The sequence below is a fragment of the Heterocephalus glaber genome, unplaced genomic scaffold (genome assembly GCF_053883595.1).
Source record: "Heterocephalus glaber isolate CG9 unplaced genomic scaffold, H.glaber_assembly_v1.0 deba00001760, whole genome shotgun sequence".
Classification (NCBI taxonomy): Eukaryota; Metazoa; Chordata; class Mammalia; order Rodentia; family Bathyergidae; genus Heterocephalus; species Heterocephalus glaber.
The window spans coordinates 1,221,068-1,246,379 of NW_028258457.1; the positions used below are offsets into that span (position 1 = coordinate 1,221,068).

At 50.9% G+C, this 25,312-nt stretch overlaps 1 protein-coding gene across 10 annotated transcripts in view; it reads right to left on the reverse strand.

The window, feature by feature from the left end:
• The window catches only part of Rfx1 (regulatory factor X1), a 28,853-nt gene extending 16,043 nt beyond the window's left edge, over window positions 1–12,810 (reverse strand). For 4 of the 10 annotated variants that reach the window (XR_002391655.2, XM_013068394.3, XM_021250442.2 and 1 more), the window contains exons 1-2: window positions 12,574–12,792; window positions 5,024–5,390 (exon numbers count right to left, since the gene is read on the reverse strand). Coding sequence is in view for 9 of the 10 variants with exons in the window: in XM_013068394.3 (XP_012923848.2) it covers window positions 5,024–5,345 (322 nt within the window). In the remaining variant the exon portion in view is untranslated. Of the gene's footprint in view, window positions 1–2,958; window positions 3,053–5,023; window positions 5,395–11,960; window positions 12,254–12,573 lie in introns of those variants that run through there. The other 6 variants (XM_087201394.1, XM_013068395.3, XM_087201395.1 and 3 more) reach the window with 6 other exon arrangements.
• Between the last annotated feature and the right edge of the window lie 12,502 nt (window positions 12,811–25,312).

Below are 25,312 nucleotides of genomic sequence, written 5' to 3' on the forward strand. Positions count from 1 at the left end.
CATGGGACTATCCTGGATAGCCCAGTGGAACATCCTTCCTGCCTGTTTTCAGATTAGGCAAGAGACTATCAGAGGGGGAGGGATTTGCTCAAGGTCACCCAGCTGGGAGCCCGTGGGCCAGAAGGCATGGTCCTGCTGGGCTGAGACCCAAGAGCAGCGGGTGCAGACTCACACAGGGAAAACCCAAGTTCAGAGCATCCTGGGGTGGGTCAGCCACAGGTGCACAAGGGACACAGAAGAGGGCCTTGGCTTGGCAGGAGGACAGCCTCGGGCAGGGCTAGGACCTCAGGCCAAGTGCAAGGCAGAGAACATTAGTGTGCAAGTGCACTTGGGTTGAGGACAGGGAGGAGGTGTCAGGGAAGTGGCTACATGTGGGTCTGGCACTGGGATAGTTCTGGGCCCGCTTGGCCAGCTGCTGTACACTAATTCCAGGGAGCACTAACTCCTACCCAGCTGAAGTCCTCCCTCAACTGGCTGGAGTCAGCCCTCAGGGAGAAACCCAAGATAGCCTGGAGTCATGTGAGGCCCAATGCACCTGGATGGCATGGGGCACAGTTACCTGCCTTTACTCCTCCACCTAGGGCCCATTCTGGAGTGAGGCCCTAGCAGTGGGAGGCCAGGGACCATGCTGTGCTGGGAAGTGGTCCTGTCCCCCATCTCCTGTCTCTCTGGTGGCTCTGGAGGCCAGCATGAGGAAGAGTGGGTGAGTCTGCTCTTGGGACGAAGGGCTTCCTGTCTGTGTGTGTCCCTTGTCACTTCTGGGTCACCTTTGCTGTTTCAGGGAGGGAAAGCAGAGGGGGCATCTGCTGGGTAGCAACAGCACCTGTCTGTCTATGGCTGTCATCCTGGGGCACCCGCAGAGGACAGAAGGGCCTGCCCAGGTGCGAGGCAGGAAGCAGGGACCATTTCCTGTCTTTTACCTGGTGGCAGCTGTGATGTGTAGACTGCCCCTCACTTCCTGTCTAGATTTACTAACACTTCCACTGGAAAAGGTAGGGAGTCGCTGGAGGTGGGAGGTGTTCTAGGCCCCTGCTGCCCTGGCCAGGTCCAGGTCTCCTTGTCTACTTGGACCTCAGTTTACCCATCTCCACATAGGGTGTTGACAAACACTCCACCTCCCTGCTCTAGATACAACCCTTCTCTGACTGCCAAGGGGAGTAGAGAGGTATGGCAGCCACCAGGGCCCCAGCAACTTCCACTGCCTTACAACTTGGATGAGAGTCTGGTGGTCTCGGAGGATGGGGTTAGGGATCAGTATTGTTCCTTACCAGGGAAACTTGTGCTTCCTTCCTGTCACCTCCAAAGCCACACCGGGCCCAGGCTGGACAGGCCTTATGATGCCATCTGCCTGCTTTGGCTGGGGCTCCAGGTCCAGGTGCACCCGACCCAGGACTCCTAGGGCTCCTGGGCAGCTCCAACTGACCCAGGTGCCTCCCTGTCCTAACCACATTACAGTATCAGTTTCCCTTCCCTGGGGGATATTGCACAAGGCCCAGGCTGTCCAAGATAGAGGGGCACTAAGCTGGGAGGGCACGAGCCCTCCTCTCCTTCCTCAGGACAAACCCAGGAAGTGCTGCCTGGTGGCCTTTCCAGGGACCGACCCTGACTAGCAAGGAAATGAATTTCCGAGGGCCACTTTGACTGGTGTCAAAGCCACCACCGGGCCAGAGAAGCTGGCCTGGGAGTTACATGGACAGCTGGTTGGCTACAGCCCACCGTGGTGGGTACAGAGCCCCCCACCATGGCATGTCCCCAGGGTGGCAGGATGGTGGCCACCACCCCAATGGTAGCCCACAGGGAGTGAGAATCCTGCCTGAGTCTGTGGGACACAGAAACCATGCAGTGGCCTTGATCTCTGAGCACTGGGCCTCCCTGGGGCGTGCAGAGAAGGGCAGCATGAGCCAAGGCAGAGAGGACGGACTTGAGGTGTTTGGGGGCCAGGAGAAGGTTGCCTACCCCAGACCCCACACTCCTAAGTCATGAGAAACTCACACGCCAAAGGCCCAGGGCCAACAGGACGCCCCAGGTCTGTGACGGGGATAGGAGGTGTTCTCCCCAGGGCTATTCTGGGCCAGGCCCACACTCACTGGCCACCCACAGAGCTTCGAGAGACCAAGCCCTGGCCCACGGGTAACACGGACAGGCATCAGCATCATCCCTCCGGTGGCGATGAGTGTCAAGAGAGTAAGTCAAGCCCGGTGCTGTGGTGCAGGCCTATCATCCCACCACTCTGGGAGGCTGAAGTAGGAAGATCACAAATTTGAGCAAAGCCTGGGCAACTCAGTGACTAAGTGAGACTATATCTCAAAATAAAAAATAAAAAGGGACTTGGAGTGGAGCTTGGTGTGAAGGACCTGAGTTCAATCTCCAGTGCTACCAAAAAAAGAGAGAGAGAGAGAAAGGTGAAAGGAGAAGACAGTGAACACCAAGTGGTGAGGAGTGGGTAGGCCAGGGAAGTGGCCTCTGAGGAGGGCAGGGGATAAGTGCCAAGAGGCAGGGGGCTGGGCAGGGAGCCCTGGGCATCGGGCACAGGGTGTGCCAAGGCCAGGAGGAGGGCCAGGGCCTGGTGATTTGCAGAGCTGTGGGAAACCTGGGGCCGAGTAGGGTAAGGCTCAGCATTTGTGAGAGAGGGTCCAGGCCACAGGGAGCTTCTTTTCCCTCCTTTTGTGGTGCCTGGGCTGCAACCTGGGAGCGCCCCATCACTGCCAACTTTTTTACTTTTGTAAGACTAGGTCTCTCGCTATAGCCCAGGCTTGCCACAAGTGCCATCCTCCTGCCTCAGCCTGCTGAAGAACAGGCGTATGACACTGTACTGCAGTTATGGGGAGCTTTTAAGCCCTTGTTTTACGGAGGGCGAGGCAAGGGACCGGTTCTCTCATGGTGGACAAGGCAGAGGTTCTAAGGCACACTGGCCCCAGAGTCACTGGGCTGAGCAGGACCTGAGAAGACTGTACTGACCTGTGTAGACAGTGGCTCCGCTGCTGGAAGGGGCAGAGTGGACAGCTGGGTCCATGGGGCTGGAGGAAGACAGGGGTCAGGGCTGCCCCTGGGCCTGGAAGGAGAAGGGCACATCGCAAAGGAGGGGAGAGGGAGTTCAGGATTCCTCAGGCTGTGCTGCTGGACATGGGGCCCTGGGGCTCAGGGTGGAGACATCAAGGTGGCCATCAAAAGCTATGATACAGGACCGGGGATTTAGCTCAGTGGTTCTGCCGCCTGCCTTGCAGGCGCAAGGACCCGAGTTCGATCGCCGGTACCAAAAAAAAAAAAAGCTATGACATAGGATGAGGCCACCACGAGGGAGCTCCTGGAAGGAGAGGGGCTCCAGGCCTGATTCTGGGAGACTCTGGGATGCACCCCCTTGCTACTGAGGTCTGGAAGGGGAGGGGAGGGGACAGAGGGAGGTAGCAGGGGGTGGGTGGAGCCCCAGGCAGTTGCAAGGACAGCATCTTAGGGGAAGGAGACCACAGCCAGGCACCAGCCCGAGGCCCTGCGACTGAGAGTCTGACAAGATGGGGCCGAGAGAGGCCCAGTGCAGTAATGGGAAAGAAGGGCACACGTAGCTGAGGACAGAGCTCGATGAGGACTCAGAGGCGAAATCTGAGGGAAGAGGGAAGCAAAGAAGCAGGCGAGAGTTCTGGTTTAAATAGGGGCTGATTCTTTTTTCTTTTGGTGGTAGTGGGCATCAAACCCCAGCTACATCTCCAGCCCATTTTTATTTCTTATTTTGAGACAAGCTCTTGCTAAGTTGCCTGGACTGGCCTTGCACATGCGCTCTTCCTGCCTCCGCCTCCATAGGGGTTCTTTGGTCTTTATCGTCTGGAGGGAAAGATTTGCAGGAGGGACAGAGAGATGAGGTGAGGGCCAGCAGGACAAGTCCTGGGGGGAGTGGGCAGACTGGCAGGTCGGCTGGGCTCTCTGTGGGAACCTTGTCCCCTGCAGGTCAGCTGCAGGCCTGGGCCAGAGGTGAGGCACAGATGAGGGGCGAGAGGAGCCTGACGATCCTATCCTCATCCCTGGCCTGACCTCACCAGGCCAGGCCACGTGAACAAAGGTTAGATGTGCTGTGCTTGGCTTTTGTGCCAGCCCACAATCAGAGCCAACTCCCTGGGCCCCTGGGTGTCCCTGCCCCCAGCTGTGCCCAGGAACCCTGGACCTCCCATGTAGACACTGGCAGAAGCCCCGGGGGCCTCGGCCACATGTATTCTGGGCCCCCGGGACTACACTGAGGGCTGTGTATTTGACACTCTGTGGACCCGTGGTCCCCAACCTAACCCAGGCTGTCCTAGCCACACCCTGACAGGATGCCCCTGAGCAGGAGCTGGCCACCTCACCTGCTCATGGCCAAGGACAGCAGCCTTACCTACTACAGTGACCAGCTCTAGAGCCAGCTCCGTGTCACAGTGCTCTGTCAACAGCACTAAGGCACCCAGCCCACGCTCAGAGCCCCCTCCCTGCCACATCCTCCGGAGGAGCTTGGCAGGAGACCCATCGAGGGTCACAGCACCCTGGGAACACATGACCCACCTTCTTGGCCATTTCCACAGGGAGGTAGAAGTGGCCCTCACCCAGCCAACCGTCAGAAAGGACAGGGCTGCTTTCCTGGAAGAAGGAACACTTTGGGGGCCCCAGCCAGTCTCTCTTAAGGCCTTGGATGGGACCAGCTGGGAGTGCGCACAACCCTGAGAGTGAAAGGCTACGATGACCCCTTACCGGTGGGGAAACCATGGCAGGGAGGCCAAGGGGCTGGGAATCAGCCTGGCTGCCCCAGTTGTTTGTAAAATGAACTCCATCACCCAGTCCTCCTTTCTGGCGACAGAGATAAGAACACATCTAACCGCTGCCTGGTGGGACAGAGTTTGGGGGCCACACAGGCCTCCTGCTTAGCCTAACTACGCTTTCTCCAGAGGCCCCCAAATTACCACCAAAAGCCTAGTGGGTGGGGGTCACCCAGGATGCTGGCCTCCCACGAACTCCTCTCTGAGCTGCCCCTGAGCCCCCACTCTGAGTGCACGTGCTCACTTACCCGAGACGGTGACCACGATGTATTGCTGTGACGTGGGGGCCGAGGTGGGTGCTCCGGCTGGCTGCGAGGGCTCAGGGGCAGTTGGGAGCTCAGTCACATACTGCTTCTGGCCACCTGGGGGCTGTGCCTGCGGCTGGGGGCTCTGCAGTTCGGTGACATACTGGGGCTGGGGGGTGGTGGCAGCAGTGGGCGGCTGGGAGGGCTGGGGTGCTGCTGGGGGTGGTGGGGGTGGCGGCTGGGGCTGGGCCTGGGGTGGGGCCTGAGGTGGCTGCGATGCTTTCGAGGCTGCCTGTAGCTCTGTAACGTATGCCTGGGTTGCCATGCCAACAGTGGGGAAAATGATAATAAATAAGACTTTTTTTCTTCTCTTCCTTGGGAAGAAAAAAGAGGAGAGGGGAGAAGAAAGGAAAAAAAAAAAAAGAAGGAAAAACAAGAATTAATCTACAAGCAGAGGAAGTCAGGGACAGCTCTGGCTCTGTGGAGATGCGTTTGGGTTTGTCACTAACTTAATTAAATCCCGAGGCTGGCGGCCAGATAAAGGTGACCTGCAGGGGACATGGGCACAGACAGAGGCTGAGCCTCTCTGCTCCCTCCTTCCAGCCCCTGGCACTTGGGAACCCCCACAGGCCTGGGGTCATGCATCCTGAGCCAGGGGGACCCTGGGCCAACCTGGTGGCTCTGTGTCCTCGCCCAGGGACAAATGGGCCAGGTCTCACAGGTCAGGCTCAAAGGCCATGGCTGCCCCTCCTCTGCCCCCTTCCTAGACTGAGCTCCCCAGGTCGTCTCTCCTGCTGGTTGACATTGTGCATTGCACACTGGGCAGCAACCCTGTAGGGCTTGGGCTGGGGTAGCCAGAGGAGGAGCCACAGCTCAGAGAGGTCCAGTGCCTGCCCTGGGCCACACAGCAGGGAAGTGGCAGAGCCATCTGAACCCGGCATCCTGAGTCCTAGGGGAGTCAGCTCTGGCTGAAAAGGCAAGCTGGCGGGGGAAAGCTGTTCCCTGGCGGCCACCGCCATCTGGGCTGAGTTCTGGGCCAGCCTTGTTCCCAGTGCGGTGCCAGACACAAGAAGGTGTTGGGAGTCCACCCCCTCCCTGGGGCTCCTGTGGCCTCAGAGGCTGTGGGACCTCTACCCAGGGGCAGGTGCAGCTCTGTGAGCCCACAGTGGGGACGGTCAGGTCGGCAGGCAGAACAGTGACTGCGGGTGGCTCTCTGCCTGTGGAAGGCCTTGCTCCCTGCCCAGGGTGATGGCCAAGTGCCAGCCTTTCTCCCCTTGTCCTCATCTCAGCAGGGAGTTCGGGGGCTTCTGCACTAACAGGCCCCATCTCAGCTCCAGGGCACGCGGGGGACAGTGGAACAAACCAGTGACAGACACTGAAGCCCTGCACTTTTGGGGGTCCTGAGTCTGAGTGCCTTGTCTGTAGCTGGCCACCACCCTGACCCACTTGTGCCCCAGAGGCTGGCAGCTGACCCCTGGCATCTGTGTGCTAAGCATAGCAGGCAGCCCTCCAGGCCAGGGTGATCTGGGCAGGGTTTCCAAGGGAGACGAGGACAAGCCAGGAGCCTAGAGCCCAGGGCTGGTTGCCTCCTCCTCGTACCCCTGGGGTGGGGGGACTGTGCCCCCAGATGCCCATTCTTGGGCCCCAGCCCACCTCGGGATGCCAGGCATGGTCCTCATCTACTCCTCTCCATCAGCAGACAGCACCTCCCTGTCCTGCCTGTGGGGGAGACCCCAGTGCCACCCCAAGCTCACACCCCAGGGAGGGCATCAGCTGGGAAGCAGTGGGCACCCCAGGAGGCTCCAGGGCTGCCCTGAGTTTCCCCTGTTCATCCTACCTCTTTGTCCCTTCCTCTCCGGGACATGGGCTCTGGCCTTTGATGCCAAACTCAAGAGGTGGCAGGTAGGTGATGGGAACCCAGCCCTGGGCAGGGCCAAGTGTAACTTGAATATGGCCTCCTCCTGGCTGGGTGGCTTTTGGGGAGGGCCTCGCTGGGAACCTGTGGGCTGGGGTCTCTGTGTGACCAAGGGGACAGTGCTGGCGAGGTACATGGCACACTGGCCATACCTGGGGTGCACAGAGGTGGGCAGCCCTCAGGAGGTGCTGAATGGGAACCCAAGTTTAATCCTCGTCGTTATCTAGGAGCTGATTCCTGGGGCCCACTGTTCGGTCTGAGATGCTCCCCCAAATCCCCAGATGGTGGTTCTGGGGCCACTGTTTGAGAGAGCCTGGCCCTGGCCTTCTCAGCCCTAGGAAAGCTGGCTCCGCCTTCTCCCTTCCCCCAAGGAAAGGGCCTCTCCCTCCCTCCTTCCTTCCTTTTCTTTTTCTTCTTCTTTTTTTTTTTTTTCTTTGGCAGTGCTGGGGATCAAACACAGGGTCTCCAACACTGAGCCCTTCTTTTTGAATTCTGACACAAGGTCTAAGTGGCCCAAGCTGGGCTTGAATTTATGATCCTCCTGCCTCAGCTTCCCAGAGTGCTGGGATGTACCACCATACCTGACTAGGCAAAGGGCTTTAAAAGCTCCACCCTGGCTGGTGCTGTCTCCTAAGTACACCAAGCCTGGAGGCTGCAAGCCTCTTGCTCAGGGGCATGGACAGGAGGTGGTGATGGGCTGAGAGCTGCTGTGCCCTTTACAGACCTTGAATCACACATGTCTGTCTACACAGCACATGGGTTCTGGGGTATCTGAGCACAGAGCACACAGAACAAGAGAACTGCTGGATAAGCTTGTTCCCTGGCAACGAATCTGCCAAGAAAAGCCCTAGTGGCTGCACCTCACTCCACAGCCAACAGCTAGTTTCTAGAGAAGGCCTGAACCAATGACTTCAGATGGAGGCTAGCAAATTGACAAAAAGCGCTGGATGGTAAGTATGTCTGGTGTAGTGGGCAGACCGTGTGTGTTATGTGTGCTGAACTCTTCCATGTGGTATGAACAAATCCACAGACAACATGTAAACAAATGGGCAGGCTGGTAAAACTTTGTTTCCAGACACAAATTTGAGTTCTATAAAATTTTCACATGTCAGGCTGGGGATTTAGCTCAGTGGTTCCGCCGCCTGCCTCGCAAGTGCAAGGTCCCAAGTTCGATCCCCGGTACCAAAAAAAAAAAATTCACATGTCATGAGATATGATTCATATCACAAAATAGCATTCTTTTCTTCTTTTCCAAAATTTTTTTTTTTGAGATGGGATCTTACTATGTAATCCAGGCTAGGCTTGAACCTATTATGCAGCCCAGGCTGTCCCCAAACTTGCAGAGACCCTCCTGCGTCAGCCTCCCAAGTGCTGGGAAATCAGATGTGTACTACCACGCCCAGGTTTCCAATCATTTATAAATATAAAAATCACTCTTAGGTCAGAGATATACAAAAACAGGCAAGGGGCTGTACTTAGCTGAGCTGTTATAGATGCCAGGTTCTATAACCAAAAGGTTCCCATCATGGTCAGGGCCTCCTAGGGAAGTGGGAAAAAACTCACTCTCCTCATCTGTAGAATGGGTTCACTAAACTTAAATGCAATGACATGTGCTTCCCTCACTCTGTTTCTAATTAGTTCATAAGACTTATTGTTCATTTCTCCAAAATATAACCCTGTGGCTGGGTACTTCTCTCTGCATCCATCCCCAGTGCTGTCAGAGAGGCCATCAGTCCCGAAGCTCTGGTCCCTGCTCCTGCCTACAGACTGCAAGGCCCTTTGAAAACAGCTCCTGACGTGGTGTCACAGCTCAGCCCAGAGCCACCATAGCTCCCATCACAGTGAGGAAAGAAAACCTGGCATCCTCCTCATGACCCTAAGTCCTGCAGGCCCTGGCCCACCTATCCCTGCCTTTCACACTCCAGGTGTCCCAGCACGTGGCCCAAGATGTCCCCGGCCCTTCCTGCCTTGGGGCCTTTGCACCTCGGCTTCTTCTTGCCTGCCAGCCCCACTTGCTCTGCTGGCTCCTTCTTACTGCTCAGGTCTCGGCTGGCATGTTGCATCCTGGTCTTGGGCACCCTGCCCGTCTGGCAGGCACACAGTCCAGTTTGATTTTCTTTTCAGCAGTGTATTTCCCTGTTTGTTTACTCTCTTATTCACACCTGCTCTTCCCTCCCCAACTGGAAAAGTAAGCTTCGAAAGGACAGAGGCCTGGCCTGCCACGCCTGTCCTCCACCCTAGCCCCTGCAACACTGCCAAACATGCACGGGGATGCCACTCTTTTTGGTGTTCTTTTTTTTCCAGTGCTGGGGATAGAACACCCAGGACCTTGCACTGCTAGGTGAGCACTCACCATTAAGGCCCCGCTCAGCCCTTGGGGACTCAACTCTTATTTACAGCCCAATGCGCAGAGATGCACTGGCGGAGAACATGGGGCTGGTGGGTGTCAAAAGGGCAACCTGGTGACACTGTGAGAAAGTTACTGCCTCCAGCTGGAGCAGGCATGTGCTACAGGGTGGATGATACTACCTGGTGCACCGTGAGCCCAGGCCCAGGTGGAGAAACCTCACTAGGTCAGAAAGACTGCGTTGTACAGCTGCTCTCTTTTCTTTTGGTTTTGTTTTTTTGAGACAAGGTCGCTATATAGTTCAGGATGTCTTTGAACTCACTGCGTAGCCCAGGCTGGTCTCCAGTTCACAGTGACCCTCCCGCCTCAGCTTCCCAAGTGCTGGGATGATGTGCAGCTGTTTAGCTAAGGCTGTGGTCCTGGAAGAGTCTGGCTGGCCATTCCCTGCTCCACACTAGGTGTGTGACAGAGAAAGGGGAGAGCTTTGCCTGCAGAGAGCCCCTTCTCAGGCCAATGTTTCCCATAGAGTGCACCTTCTGGGAAACACAAGGCTGAGTTTAAGTTCATCTTGAGACCCAGGAAAGAGTCCTCTTTCTGGCTTCCCTCCCAAAGCCAGAGCAAGGTCAGCCAGCAGCAAGAGGAGCCGATGCTGTCCCCCGGAGGCTGGAGTCCTCCCCACCGTGATGGTGCACAGGCTGAGGCAGGAGAATCACTGTGAGTTTGAGGCCAGGGTGGGCTACATACTGAGTTCAAGGCCAGCCTGCACTACATACCGAGACCTGTCTCAAACAACAAACAAACAAACAAAAGCAGAGAGAGAGAGAAATCGGAGTCCCAGTATCCAGCTTTCTGGATCCTTGTCATCGACACTGAAGCCTAGCAAGCAAGGCAATCTTTAAAGCCACAAGGCTCTCCCTCAATTCAAAACCATAAAAATAAAGACAAACGGTTAATTCTGAGGGCTGGGCAGGAAGTGACTAGCATTATAATGACAACAGAGGCTAAAATGGTTTGAGCAATTACTGTGTTTGATGCTCCCTGTGCATTATTTCATGGGATCCACTGCACAGCAATTTGAGATTAAAATGATTCCTGCACCTAGTTTAGAGGAGACCAACCAGGCCCAGAGAAGTTAGGTAACTCGCCTAAGAGCACACAGCTAGAAAGCAACTGGTTACTCAAGAACAGTAAACCAAACCAGGGTCCCTTCCCTGGTCAGTGAGCTTGGGAAAAATTACTGGTGGGGAGTGGAGGCTGAGACAGTCATCAAGGTAATCAGTACCATCCCTTTTGGTTCATAGTTGGCCTGCCTCATAAGAGCTGATGATCTTTCTTAGCAACTTAGTTTTTTTGGGGTTTTTTATTGTTTTGTTTTTTAGTTTTTTGAGACAGGGTCTCCCTATGTACTCCAGGCTGGTCTTGTGTAGCCCACCCTGGCCTCAAACTCACAGCAATCCTCCTACCTCAGCCTCCTGAGTGCTGAGATTACAGGCACGCACCACCACACCCGGTGTAATTTGGTTTTATAGATTCTTATTGAAACTGAATAAACACCTGTTTTAACTTTGGAGGAGTCCTGGCTTCCCTCTTCCAAGAGGACCTAGTGCATGGTGGGATCCCAGCCACCCACCAGCCTGATCTCAAATTCTTGGGGGAAAGCATGAACCAATCCTTATCCTGGGAGTTTGTTAACTGATTTAAAAGAGACGGGCTGCAGTTTGCACACCAATGTCAAGCTCAAAAGCAGACAGAGCACGCAAAGCTGACTTGCCCTGGCTGGTACCTTAAAAAAAAAACAACAAAAGACTTCCCCAAAAAATGTTCCAGTGGGAAGGGGAACAAAGGAGGGGAGAGGGAAAAAGTAAGGAAGGGACAAAAAAGAGAACAGAAGGAAAAAGTGGGAACAAAGGTTTTGTACAGAAGGAAGAGAAGCGGAGTTGAAAGGAGTGGGAGTAATGGGGGAAAAAAGAAGCAAGATATATCATTCACAGGTACAGATTCCCTGTAATGAATGTTATCATTATGTATATCTAAAATGCTTCCCAAAAGAAGTTTAAAAGATTTCAAAAAATTAAAAAAAGACTTCCCCAAGCTGGCAGAACTTGTCGGGCCAAAAAGCAGTTGCACACATTGTCTGCTGACAAATGTGGACAGCTTCCCCTTCCCCTTAGGGTGCTACTGGCTCCAGCCACGTGGCTCTGGAGCCTGGTACCTCCTCACAACATATGACCCTGTTGATACGAAGCTGACACAAAAACGTGTCTGGCCAACAGCAGTGGCTTAAGGAATCTATGAAACTTCCTCAGGGGCCATCTGCCTCCCACTGCATTAGGGGAGACTTTAGTGGGCGGGACAGCTAAGAAAAGTCCCGAAGTGGAAGAATAAGCCCCTCAGACCAGGAACCACACTAGGATAAAGACAGCGGCACGGAGAGAAGCAATCAAGTTTCAGTTCCTCTAAATCTGTCTCCTAAGATCGCCCCTCCCTGCCATGTGCTTCGATTTCTGCAAACTAACTCCTCCAGGCCAAAGAAAGGCCAGTCGTCTGTTACCCTAGTTTCCCGTGAAACTTGGCCCTTTCGTCTCCTCCCAGAAAAACGGTGTAGCAATGGAGGGCAGGGCTAAGACTTAATCTATCAAACCACATTCCGAGGCAGTAGGTAAGGAAGGGAGCCCTACCGAAATTCTTGGACAGAATCAGAAGTCCCAGAAACGCAGAAAAGGAGAAAGAGCAACGATTCTTCCCATTTTACAGAGTGGAAAACTGAGGCCTCCAACGTGGTAGGCATTGGTCCACGCGCTGAATCCTGGGGACAACTACGGGTCTCTGAAAGGATGCGCGGCACAGGAAGCCTCCTACCGCTACAGGGATCCGGTTGGCCAGGTGGCGGCCGCCCCACCCCGTTCCCCAGGGCGCCCGGGGGCGGGGTGGGTGATATCCCGCCCACCAATTTGGTCCCGCCCACTGGTCCCTCTTACTCCCATTGGCCCAGCCTCCCCAAGCCCGCCCCTTCGCACTTCCCGACATATAAAAGCCCCCCGCCCCGGCCTGAGGACCTCCACTCGCCGCCGCCTGCCAGTGCCCGCCCCTTACGGGGGACGGGCCGCGGGGCTGGGGGGGCGGGTGGTGTCGCCCCGCCGGGCCTCGGCCCCCTCCCCCACGGTCCCGACAGTCGCCGCCGCCATTTTGACCGCTCGCCCCTTCCCCCTGGATTGGGATTACAGCGACACCCAACGCCTGGACTCTACTGCCTCCCCTGGTCCCGTCAGCCGCCCGGGCTGCCTCGGTTACCTTGGCTTCTACCCGCTTCTGTCCGCGGAACGGCTTTTCGGAGGCCTCAGTGGCGATGTGGGGAGGGGAACGGAACGTGCCAGGGTCCCCAGGCCAAGCCGGGGGTGGGGGTGGGGGTGGGGGTCGGTCGGCCGGTTGTTGTTGTTGACTCGCGTTGCCGGGTTGCTTGGTCGCCACGACTACCGTGGCTATGGCGCCTCCGTTTCCCTCACCGGGGCAACTGTTGCTACCCACCCTACTTTCGTCACGCGTAGGGGCGTGGCTCTGGGTGATTGGCGGTGCTGGGAGAGTTGATTGGACGACGCCAAGCCCTTCCGGTATACTATTGGTCGCCATTCACGCTTTTCAACACCCTCTTAATTTCCCGGTGCTCTGATTCATCGATAGGAATGTCCATCAAACGAAACTGGACTCTTAAAGGTAGCGAAGCCCGTCAGTCCCGCAAGGAAGCAGCGGATATTATAATAATAAAGAGGTGGGATCTCTGTGTACGGGATTGGTTTACGGCTGTAAAACCAGCCTGTCGGTTCGACTAAAAAGATGTCAATCTAACCCAAAGATTTGTCGCGCTCTCTGGCTGTAGTCCTTGCGCGTGCGCTGCACGTAAAGCTTAATGGGAATTGTAGTCCACTCCCATGTACTTTAAATGACTTACCAAATAAAAAGGCGAGAAAGGAGAGATCTCCTGACTTCTTCCCTCAGTGGGGTCTCTTGCACTGACAATCAGGGGAGAATACGGAGATTCAGGTTCTTCTGTGATGTCAGTGGTAGGTTAGGCTTGTGTTCGATGACGTCATGGGCGCTCTTCCCACCACCCAGCGACCTAGGAGGGATCAGTGAGGTGGGTTCGAGCGCCGGCCTTTCCTGCTGTCGCGCCGAAAAGGTCAGCTGTCTCAGCACGCCGCGGCCGCCCTGCCTGAAAGGTCCCCGAAACGGGGATGCGATCATCGCTGTCTCTGCAGCGATAAGCAAAGGTCAGCGCTCTGCACCTCTCGGTGCCTCAGTTTCCCCGGCGGACCGGCCGCACACAGCGGGGGAAGAAATGAGAAAGGCTGGGCGCAGACTCGGATGAGCTTCTTGAGCGCACACACAGTCCTCAAGATAAATATTCTAATGCAGTATCTTCAAAATGTCAGAATTAATGAGAAAAAATAATGAACAAAATATCAAAGTGTTAATAGAGACAGTATCATGTAGCACTGGGAGTAGGGAACGGTGACTCGGGGCAGCGCAGGTCAGAGCTCTTTGTTCTTTTCTTTTTTGAAAAAATTGAAATTTTTTTTGTATTCATGACCTTTCTAAATGAGTAGATTATAGCTGCTCTCACCACAGGGAAAGATGAACAACTATGTGAGATGATGAATATGTTAATTAGCTCCTCTATAGTAACTATTTTACTATACTATATGTGTGTTTTATAACTTTGTGTTGTATACCTCTAAAACTCACTTTTTTTTTTTTTTTTTTTTTTTTTTTGCTTGTGTGTAGTACTGGGGATTGAACCCAGGGTCTTTGCACCAAGCTACATTCCCAGCCCTTTTTAATATTTTATTTTGAGACAGTCTTACTAACAGAGGATGGGTTTTTTGACTTTGATACTGGAAATCAAACTCAGGACCTTGGGCTTGCCAGGCATGTGCATTGAGCTAAATCCTCTGCCCTAGGATGGGTTTGAACTTGTCATTCTCTTGGCTCAGCCTTCCAGAATGCTGGGATTACAGGCATGCGCCACCAAGCCTGGTTTGAAGTTTATTTTTTAAAGTATATATTTTTAGGCCAGATGTCATCCTGCACTCCTAGTAGTCTCAGCTACTTGGAAGGCTGAGTGAAAATGATTGAAAGTTTGAGGCCAGCCTACCTGGGGAGGACCTGTCTCAAAATACAGGTGTGTGGCACAAACCTGTAATCCCAGCACTCAAGAGGCTGAGGCAGAAGTATCACTATGCGTTTGAGGCCAAGCTGGGCTACATAGTGAGTTCAAGGCCAGCCTGAACTACAGAGTGAGACCTTGTCTCAAATAATAGTAATAAAGAGCATTTCCCAAGCATGCACAAGGCCATAAGTTCAACATTCCTACCAAAAATAATAAATATATATATATATATATATATATATATATATATATATATATATTTTTTTTTTTTTTTTTGGTACCGGGGCTTGAACTTGGGTCCTTGCTCTTGCGAGGCAGGCACTGGAACCAGTGAGCTAAATCCCCAGCCCAATAAATATATATTTTAAAATCTATTTTGTTGTTGCTGGAGATTGAAACTATGACCTTACACATTTGTTCTACCACTTAACTATATAACATTCCAGGCCCCAAACATTTATCTTTGATGAAATCTGTTGATCATAAAAATTGTACCCTCAGGGCATGGTGGCACACACCAATAATACCAGCACTCAGGAGACTGAGGCAGGAGCATCACCTGAGTTCAAAGCCAGCCTAGGCTACACAGCAAGACCCCTGTCTCAAAAAAATTTAAAAAGCTCAATTTGAAGTCTCTAATTCCAGCTCTGCTGTGTGATATGTCAAGAAAGTGACTCCATCTCTTTAAGCTTACATTTCCTAGGTCAACCAACATTACACTTCCTTGGTGCAAGACCCTGGCTTGTAAAAGTGAGAGAAACAGACAAGTCCTTTGACTTTTCATTCTAGTAGAAGAAACACATAAGCAAAGAGTGATATTAATCAATAAGTTCTGCTAGGCACAGTGGTGTAGGCCTATAATATCAGCTACTCAGGAGGCTGAAGCTGGAGGATCTCAAGTTTGATGCCAGCCTAGGCAACTTAGTTTGACCCTGTCTCAAAAATCAAAAGTAAAAAGTTCTGGGGCTGTAACTCAGTGTAGAGCACCCCTAGGTTCAATCCCCAGTGCCACAAGAAGAAAAAAAAATTGGTCTATAGAGACTGGGTACGTGGGCTGGGCGTTGGGAGAGTGGGTGCCCCAGGACCGCAGCTGGAGGCCTCGCCCAGCAGCCCATCTCTCCTCTGCTGACTCCAGCGCCCTACGTCTGACCCTCTGTGGGAGCCCTGTCTTCCTGGAAACGCCAGCCCTGGACAGCACCGCCAAGGATGATTAGCGCTGCAAGCTGGCAGCCCCTGCAGCTTTTTCCAGAGATCACTCAGGGTCCCAAGACCAGCCAGCCATGGGGTCTCATTGTGCGGGGGGCTGGAGGAGACCACAAAGCCCTATTTTCACCTTCACTCATTTCCCCACTTCCAGAAATCCCTGAGCCCCAAAGTGGGCACAACCAACCCCCCAGAGAATTTCTTCCATCCAAAAGATTCCTAATAAAGATGAGTGTAGTGGTGCATGCTAGTAATCCTGGCACTCTGGTAGGCTGAGACGGAGGATCCCAAGTTTGAGCCCAGCCTGGGCAATTTAACAACTTACCAAGACTAGGTCTCAAAACATAAAAAAGGGGCAGAGGGTAGTGTCTGGGGATTCAGCTCAGTGTGAAAGCCCTGGGTTCAAGCCTCAGTATAGGAAAAAAAAAAAAAAGATTCCTAATATAATTAATGGCAGTGAATGTAGAAAGATTGGTAAAAATAGCCTGTATTTTTACCTGGTGGTGGTTGCATGCAGGTATAGAGGTAAAAATTCACTGAACTCTTCATTCAAGATTTGTGTGCTGTATGTATGCTATTCCCATTGAAAAATTAAACAGCTCAACATGGTTGATGCATATCTGTAATCCTAGCTACTTGGGAGACTGAGACAGGAGGATTGCTAGAGCCCAGGAGCTCAAGGCCTGGGCAACACAGGGAGACTCATCTCAAAATCAACCCTTAACAGTTTTTAAAAGTCCACATGCGGCCAAAAATTTGTTTCATAGTGTGGGATGTTGGTGGTCAAGATAAAATTAGACCTCTCTGGAGGCATTACTTCCAGAAAACCCAGGATCTTATTTTTGTGGTAGACAGCAATGATCGTGAAAGAATTCAGGAAGGAGCAAATGTACTGCAGAATATGCTTCAGGAAGATGAGCTATAGGGTGTGGTGTTACTGCTTTTCGCGAACAAACAGGATTTGCCAAATGCTATCGCCATCAGTGAAATGACAGTTAAATTGAGTCTTCAGTCTCTTTGTAACAGTACATGGTATGTTCATGCCACTTGTGTTACACAAGGGTCTGGATGAAGCACTGGACTGGCTGTCAAATGAACTTTCAAAATGTTAAATGAAACTGGATATCTAACCACAGACAAATTTGATAGAATTGGGCTAGACTTGTTACAACAAAATTAGTTTCCGTTTTGGTTATTAAACAGTATCTGGGACTGGTTTGGGGAGAATATTACAGTGTTTAAACTATTTTGTTGCCAATTATTGTTTACCAAGTACAATGTTGCTATTTAGCAATATGCTTAGTTTTAAAGAAATTTTCCTTGGAGAAAAAGTATCCTCTCCCAGTTTTACTTCTTTTAAGCCTAAATGCCTGGACATAGCTAAATGTGTCACCTTTAAATGGTTTTGAATGTTTTTTTGAGCCCACAACAAATAATGTTTTAAAGTTATCCCCTTGCTACTTTACTGATTCCTTTATCATTCCTGGGACAGTCTGCTGATTGAAACATGTAGCATTGCGGGCCAGGGATTTAGCTCAGTGGTTCCACTGCCCGCTTCGCAAGCACAAGGTTCCGAGTTCGATCCCCAGTACCAAAAAAAAAAAAAGAAAGAAAGAAAAATGTAGCATTCCATTTGTATTTATTTCTATTCCTTGCCAAAAAGATTTTCTAATACTGCTTATACCAACCAGAGACATGCTCCAAAACACTATTCAGCTCTCTTGCACTGAAGAACCTGTTTCTTTTCTCTTCTTTTTGGTACCAGAGATCGAACTCAGGACCTTGCACTTGCAAGGCAGGCGTGGTGCCACTGAGCTAAAGCCCTGGCCCCGAGGAAACTATTTCTTCCCCTCATTATCAACTTCTAGCTTCCATCAGTCAAATTTACCTTGGTGTGGGGGCCGGGGCGCAGTGCCTGCCTCACATGTGCAAGGTCCTGAGTTCAATCCCCCGTACAAAAAAACCCCAAAAGCTTACCCTGGTGTGGTTTGGATTTGATATCTGATTCTGTGCTTGTTGCAAAGAGTTCATATTGAGGTGGATTTTTACTACTCAGCAGATTGTCTTCCTTTATACTGTTATCTTTTCTATGTTGCATGTTGCTTTGGGTATCAGCCTGACTCTTTGCCCAGTATATAATGGTTCTGCTGATATTTTATTGTTTATTGATGAACATATCTTCCTTGAGTTTTTGGAAAACTCATCAAACTCAATAATTTTTCTTCAGAACCCATTTGGAAATATTCCTCATAAAATGATAAAATACCAGGCTGGGGATTTAGCTCAGTGGTTTCGCTGCCTGCTGTGCCAAGTGCAAGGACCCGAGTTCGATCCCTGGTACCAAAAATAAAAAAACAAAAAAACCCAAAATGATAAAATACCAAAAAAGTCCACATGCATTTATTATACCATCAGAAGTAGCTCTTGGCCAATTCTTTCCTGGAAATATTATTATTATTATTATCATTATTATTATTATTTTGGTTTTCTGAGACAAGGTCTTGCTATGTAGTTCAGGCTGACCTTGAACTCACTATGCAGCTGGGGTGGCCTCAAACTTCTTGTAATCCTCCTGCCTCAGCCTCCCAAGCAATGAGATTACAGGCATGTGCCACCATACTCAGCGAAATGTTGGTAATTAAAGGTAAGGATTTATGGCTGAGGTTGCAGTTCAGTGGTAGAGCTCTTGCCTAGCATGTATGAGGCCTTGAGTTCCCTCCCCAGCATCACAAAAGAAAGAAGGAAGGAAAGAAAAGGAAGGGAGAAAGGGGAGAAAAAATAAGGGCTTAAGCATGATTTTGCTTTTCCCAAACAGCTCAAGGAGAATGCCACATAAGTAATGTGGACACTGTGGAAATCAGTATGGAGATACCTCATAAAACTAGGACTAGAGGTCCCATTTGAGTATCTTCCCAAAAGAAAAGAATCAAGGGATGGGGATTTAGCTCAGTGGTTCTGCTACCTGCCTCGAAAGCGCAAGGTCCTGAGTTTGATCCCCAGTACCAAAAAAAAAAAAAAAAAAAGAATTAAAAGAATCATACCACAGTGATCTATGCACACCCATGTTTATAGCAGCACAGTGTGTAATAGCTAAAACTTGGAAACGGCCCAATTGCCCATCAACTGGAAACTGGATAAAGAAGATGTGGTTTTTGTATAAAATGGAGTACTACTCAGCTATAAAGAATGAGAAACTAGAGACATTTATAGCTAAATGGATGCACATTGAGGTCATACTCTTTTTTTTTTTTTTTTGGTACCGGGGATCAAACTTGGGTCCTTGCATTTACACCGCAGGCGCCAAAACCACTGAGCTAAATCCCCGGTCCCTGAGGCCATACTCTTAAGTGAAATAAATAGGACAAATGTGTAAATACTGAATAGTTTCTCTGGTGTGAAAAACTAAAAGTGTAAATAAAGATCGAAATGTATAATTGATAATTGAAATAGGAAGAAAAGGTCTAAAGGAGTAGGGGAAGTGGAGGGGTAGGGGAAAGGAAAGAAGGGAAAAGAAAAAAATATGAGAAAAGGAAAAAATGGAAACAAAGTCTGTAAATAGGGAAGGGTGGAGGGGGCAAAGGGAGGACAGGGGAAGGGGGAAAAAATAAGAATCAAGATACTCATGTAATGGTACAAGATCCCAATGATGAATGTAACTGTGCTGTATACCTAAAATGTACCAATAAACTTAATGGAAAAAAAAAGTAGTGTGGAAGGATGCCTGTAATCCTACCACTCAGGAGGCTGAGGCAGGAGGATCACTGTGGGTTTGAGGTCAGCCTGGGCTACAAAGTGAGACCCTGTCTCAAAAAAAAAAATCACTACTTTGCAAAATGCAGAGAAATCATTATATATTTAAACAGTGCTCATCTATGCTGTAACCTAAGGGGTAAATCAACAGGGACAATGGGGAAAGACGGGCTCAAAGCATCAGGCATGAGCTGCCCAAGGGCTCACGTGTCAGGGAGCAGATTTAACAGGGGGTCATAGTCAGCAGCATTCACTGCTGAGCCCCACATCACAGTACAGGGATGGGCAAACCTCACGGAGGAAGCCCTTGGTCCCCCAGGTGTTCTGTGCAGAAGGTTGACTCAGCTCTGACATCCTGGCTCAGGAAATGGGCGGTGGCAACAGATTCAATGACAACATCCAGCATCATCGGACACATTCAGAACGTGGTGGGCCAGGGGTTTAGCTCAGTGGCACGGCGTCTGCCTTGCAAGCCCAAGGGTCTGAGTTCAATCTCTGGTGCTGCAAAAAAAAAAAAGGTAGCATGAAACACCGGACATCTGCCCCAGTCCCTTCAACAAGCCAGTCACTGAGAATACTGTAGGTAGTTTTGTTGTTTTTTTTGAGACAAGTTCTTGCTATGCAGTCTAGGCTGGTCTTGAACTCACTGTGTAGCCTGACTGGCCTCAAACTCACCTGGATCCTCCCGCCTCATCCTCCCAGTGCTGGGATCACAGGCATGTGCCACCCCGGGGTGAAACCATTCTGTGGAGGGGCCTTCTGTATATTGTAGCACCTTCAGCAGCACCTTCAGCCCCCGCTGATGCTGGTAGCAACACCCTGCACTCCAGCTGTGACAGCCAACTTTACCCAGTGTCTTTGGAGGTAAAAATTGCCACCAATTGGGAACCACTGCAAAAGGACAACAAAACAACCACTAGAACCCCAGATCCCCAGGCTATCTAACAGCAAGACAAGGAAACATCACCCTTTTTACATTTCATTCATTCATTCATTTATATTTTGAGACAGGTCTTACTAAGTTACACAGGCTGTATTCCATCCCCAGCCCTGCAAAAGAAACAACAGGGCCAGGGATTTAGCTCAGTGGCACCACACCTGCCTCGAAATCACAAGGTCCTGAGTTTGATCCCCTGTCCCCCGACCACAAAAAAAAAGAAAAACAAAACTTCATTCATAGGGGCTGGGGATTTAGCTCAGTGGTTCTGCCACCTGTCCTGTAAGCACAAGGACCTGAGTTCAATCACCAGTACCAAAAAAAATTCATGCATGGTGTGGTGGCACACGCCTGTAATCCCAGCACTTGGGAGGCTGAGGCAGGAGGATCACCCCAAGTTTGAGGCTAGGCTGGACTACATAATGAGACCCTGTCTCAAAAAACAAAAATAAACAAAAAAAGTCTGGCATTGGTGGCCCACACCTGTAACCCCAGCATTCTGGAAGGGTGAAGCAAGAGGGTCATAAGTTTGAACCCAACCTGGGCAACTAATTTAGGGAGGCCTTGTCATAAAAAAGTAATCAATTGGCCAGGGATTTAGCTCAGTGGCCCCTCACCTAACTGGCAAGCGAAAGGTCTTGAGTTCAATTCCCGATACCAAAACAAAAATCAATCAATAAACAGGGCAGGGGGTATGGCTCAGTTGTACAGTGTCCCTGGGTTCAACCCCTCATACTTTACAAATTATTTAATTAATAATAATAAATTTAAAAAAGCTGTAGTTATTCATGAGGGAGGAGAGGGAACTGAGACTTAGAAGGCACCTGCTGTTGGCATAAACATTATTTTTTGGGGGCTGTTTTTGCAGTGCTGGAGATAGAACCCAGGGCCTCATCTATGTAGGCAAAAGCTCTACCACCAAGCTGTGTCCCAGCCCTTCTCTTTTTAAAATATGTATGTATGTAGGTAGGTATGTATTTATTTATTTATTTATTTATGTTTTGAGCCAGGTTGGCCTTGAACTCACAATGTAGCCCAGGCTGGTCTCAGACTCACAGTGATCGTCCTGACTCAGCCTCCCGAGTGCTGGGATTACAGGAGGGCACTGCCACACCCGATCTCAGCCTCTATCAACCTCTTATAGACACCTGTGATTGGATTTATGCCCCCCCTCGATAATCCAGGATGATCTAATTTTACAGTCCTTAATACATCTGCAAAGACTCTCTGCCCTAACAAGATCACAATTTGCAGGTTCGGGATTTAGGATGCAGGCAGGATTTTGTGCAGGTCACCGTGGAACCCACGACATTTCCTGGCTGCTGAGCAGGGTGCTAAGTACTTCCTGTAATTTCACCAAAGTCCCCTGCAGCCCTGAGAAGCACTTGTGATCTTCCTGATGTGATCAGAGAGGTGCCGGACACTACCCACAGTCACAGGATTCTAACCCTGCCAGGTCAGACCCCAGTGTCTGATTCTAAGTGAGCCACAGAAGAGGCTTCTGGGAGCTAGGTGTGGTGGAGTATGTCTGTGAATCTGTGAATCCCGGCACTCTGGGAAGCTGAGGCAGGGGGATCACTTGTGGCCAGAACTGCTGTGGTGCAGATGACCAAACCAGTCCCACTGCCTCCTCCTCTCTGATGGGGCAGGGTGGGTGTGGCCTGCAGAAGCTGTCCTGGGGGGATTGGCACTGCTAGCTAGCAGGGGGTGCTGCTGGGTTTTGTTGCTTTCTTATTTTCTCTTTTTCCTTTCCTAACAGCACCAGAAGCTAGGGCAGTTGTTGCACAGGTGTTATTTAAAGTTTATTGTAAAACTGGAGTACTACTCAGCCATAAAGAACGAGAAACTAGAGTCATTTATAGCTAAATGGATGCATATTGAGACCATACTCTTAAGTGAAATAAATAGGACACACGTGTGTAAATACTGAATAGTTTCTGTAGTGTGAGAAACTGAGAGTGTAAATAAGGATTAAAATGATTAAAACGAATAATTGATACTTTGAAATAGGAAAAGGTCCAAAGGGGTAGGGGTGGTGGGAGGAGATGGGGAAAGGAAAGAATGGAAAGGAAAAATTATGAGAAAAGAAAAATAATGGAAACAAAGTCTATGTAAATAGGGAAGGGTGGAGGGGTGAAGGGTGCACAGGTAATGGGGAAAAAATAAGAACCAAGATACATCATGTACAGGTACAAACACCCAATGATAAATGTAAATGTATTGTATACCTAAAATGTACCAATAAAAGAATTTAAGCAAAAAAAAAAGTTTATTGTAGACATGGGCTGGGGATTTAGCTCAGTGGTTCTGCCGCCTGCCTCAAAAGTGCAAGGTCCGGAGTTCGACTCCCGGTGCTCCCCCTACATTGACTACCTTGTGGAGCATGTGGAGACAAAGCTGGCTAGTGGGGAAATGGAGCACTTCCCTGGAACAAAGCCCTCCATGATGTCGTGATGTCCTGTGCTAAGTAACAATATTAAAGAAAAAAAAAACCCAATTTTTTTTAATAGGGCTGAGGATGTAGCTCAGTGTAAAGGTCCTGGGTTCACACCCCAGTACTACAAAAACAAAAAACAAAAAACACTAGGCATGGTGGCACACACCTATAATCCCAGCACAAGGGGAGGCTGAGGCAGGACCATTGCCAAAAACTCGAGGCCACCCTGAGCTACCCAGTGAGTTCAAGGCCAGCCTGAACTACCATAGATAGTCCCTGTCTCAAGAAACAGCAACCAAAGGACTTCTGGGGCTGGGGGTGTGCTAGGTTAGGGTATTTGATGTTTTATTTTGTTTTGTTTTTTGAGACAGGGTCTTGCAATGTCATTCAGGCTGGCCTTGAACTCACTAGGTAGCCCAGGCTGGCCTCAAACTTGTGGTGATCCTCCTGCCTCAGCTTCCGGAGCGCTGGGATGACAGGGATGCGCCAACATGAGCCACCATGCCCGGTGAGGTTAGGTTACTTGGAAAGAGTCTTTGTCTAATATGAGTGAGGCCCTGGGTTTCATCCTCAGCACTAAAAAAAAGGCAGAAAGACTCTAGGTTCTGAGCCACAGACAAGACAGGCAGCAAATATCTGCATTTCTTCTTCCGTCCCCAGGCCCAGCATCAGAGACGCAGAGAAAAGGGCAGAAGGTTGCACCCAGAGGAGTCACCAGAGAGAGGTGGGGGACAATGATTCATCAGCCCTTTAGAAATGACACAGTCAGCCGGGCCTGGCCTTCCAGAGCTGCGGCCAGGAGTGCACACAAGAGGAAAGGACAGAGGGGCAGCAGAGTTCTCCCCCAAGGGAGGATGACCTGGAGAGGCAGCACTGGCTGCTGCCCTACCAGGCCCGAGGCACACAGCCAGTCTTCCCTGTTGTGCTGACAAGGAAACCAAGGCACAGAGAGGTTGAACACCTTCCGGGGCTTGCACAGCAAACCTCCGGCCTCCCAGCATCAGAGCACCTCCTGTTGTTGGGTTTTGAATCGAGGTGAAATTTACCTCACATCCAATGAACTTGTTTTGTGGTGTGGTGGTGGTGATCAATCCATGCAGGGCACATACCCTGCAGCTCAGCTGCACCTCCAGCCTCAAAGCCACTGGGGTGGAGTGCATGTGTTTACGACACCTTGCAAGGCATACCTCAACTGGCTCTCAAACTCTGTCATCATCGACACCAGGCCCAGGTGCAGCCCCACTCTGGTCCCTCTTCCCAGCCCTAGAAACCACAAGTTGTCTTCCTGTCTCTGTGGATCTGCCTGTTCCGGATGCTTTGAATAGACGGGATCACACAGCATGTGGCCTGTGGGGTCTGACTTCTCTCATTCAGCATCATGGGGCTTTTTTCGTCTTGTTTGTTGGGATTCTGAGGCAGGAAAATCACGAGTTCAAGGCCAAGCTGTGCTACATAGTGAGGGCCTGTATCAAAATAAAATAAAAAATAAACAAATAGGGTCGGGTAGGTAGCCCAGTGCTCCTTGAGTTCAATCCCCAGTTTCACAGGGGAAAAAAGCGTAAAAGAGCAAAAGTGCTAGCTTTGGGTGTGGTGGTGCACACCCATCATCCCAGCACTCAGGAGGCTGAGGCAGGAGGATCGCTGCAAGTTTGAGGCCAGCCTGGGCTACATAGTGAGATCCTGCTCCAAAAAACAAAACAAGGTGGTAAAAATTATGTTTTGTGTATTTTCTTTTTTTTTCTTGGTACCGGGGATTCAACTCAGGACCTTTCGCTTTCAAGGCAGGGGACAGAATCACTGAGCTAAATCCCTGTCTTGTTTTGTGTATTTTCCACTAGACATTTGGACATCAGCTGGACCCAGTGATCTGCCCTCCAGACCATTCTGAGGCTCAAATTTGAGAACATTGGCACAGGTTGTGGGAAGGATTAGAAACACAACATAGATATGAAATACCACAGCACTGTCGGCCCCACGGTCTGTCTGGGAAGCGTTTCCTATTGTTTATTTTTGTGCTGCTGGGGATGGGGCCCAGGGATTCTCATTAGCTAGCCAAGCACTCTTACCACTGAGCTACACCCCAGCCCTTTGAAAATTGTATTTTGTGACACTGAGTTATCCAGGCTGGCTGGCCTCAAAGTTGACATCCTCCTGCCTCAGCTTCCCCAGTAGCAGGGATGACAAGCGTTGGCCACCCTACAATTGACTGATTGATAGTGGGGCTGGGCATGGAACCCAGGGCCTCCCTCAGGCCAGGCTCGCGGTTGCCACTGAGGGGCGCCCCAGCTCCTGTTAGGTTATTTTGTAAGGTAGCGGGCGTCCCAGGCCTGCAGGACCTGGCTGGTCACTGCGCCTGTTGACTGGGTTCCTGTTTTCTGCAGAGGCGCATGGAAAGCTTTGTGCATCCTTCCGTCAAGATGACAGGGCCACGCGGCGTCACCCTGGCCCTAGCAAAGGTTATCGCTGGCTGGAGACGGAAAGGTCGGGCTGGCGCCAGGAGATAGCGACGTCGCCCTGCTCCCTCGGGCGCATAAATGGG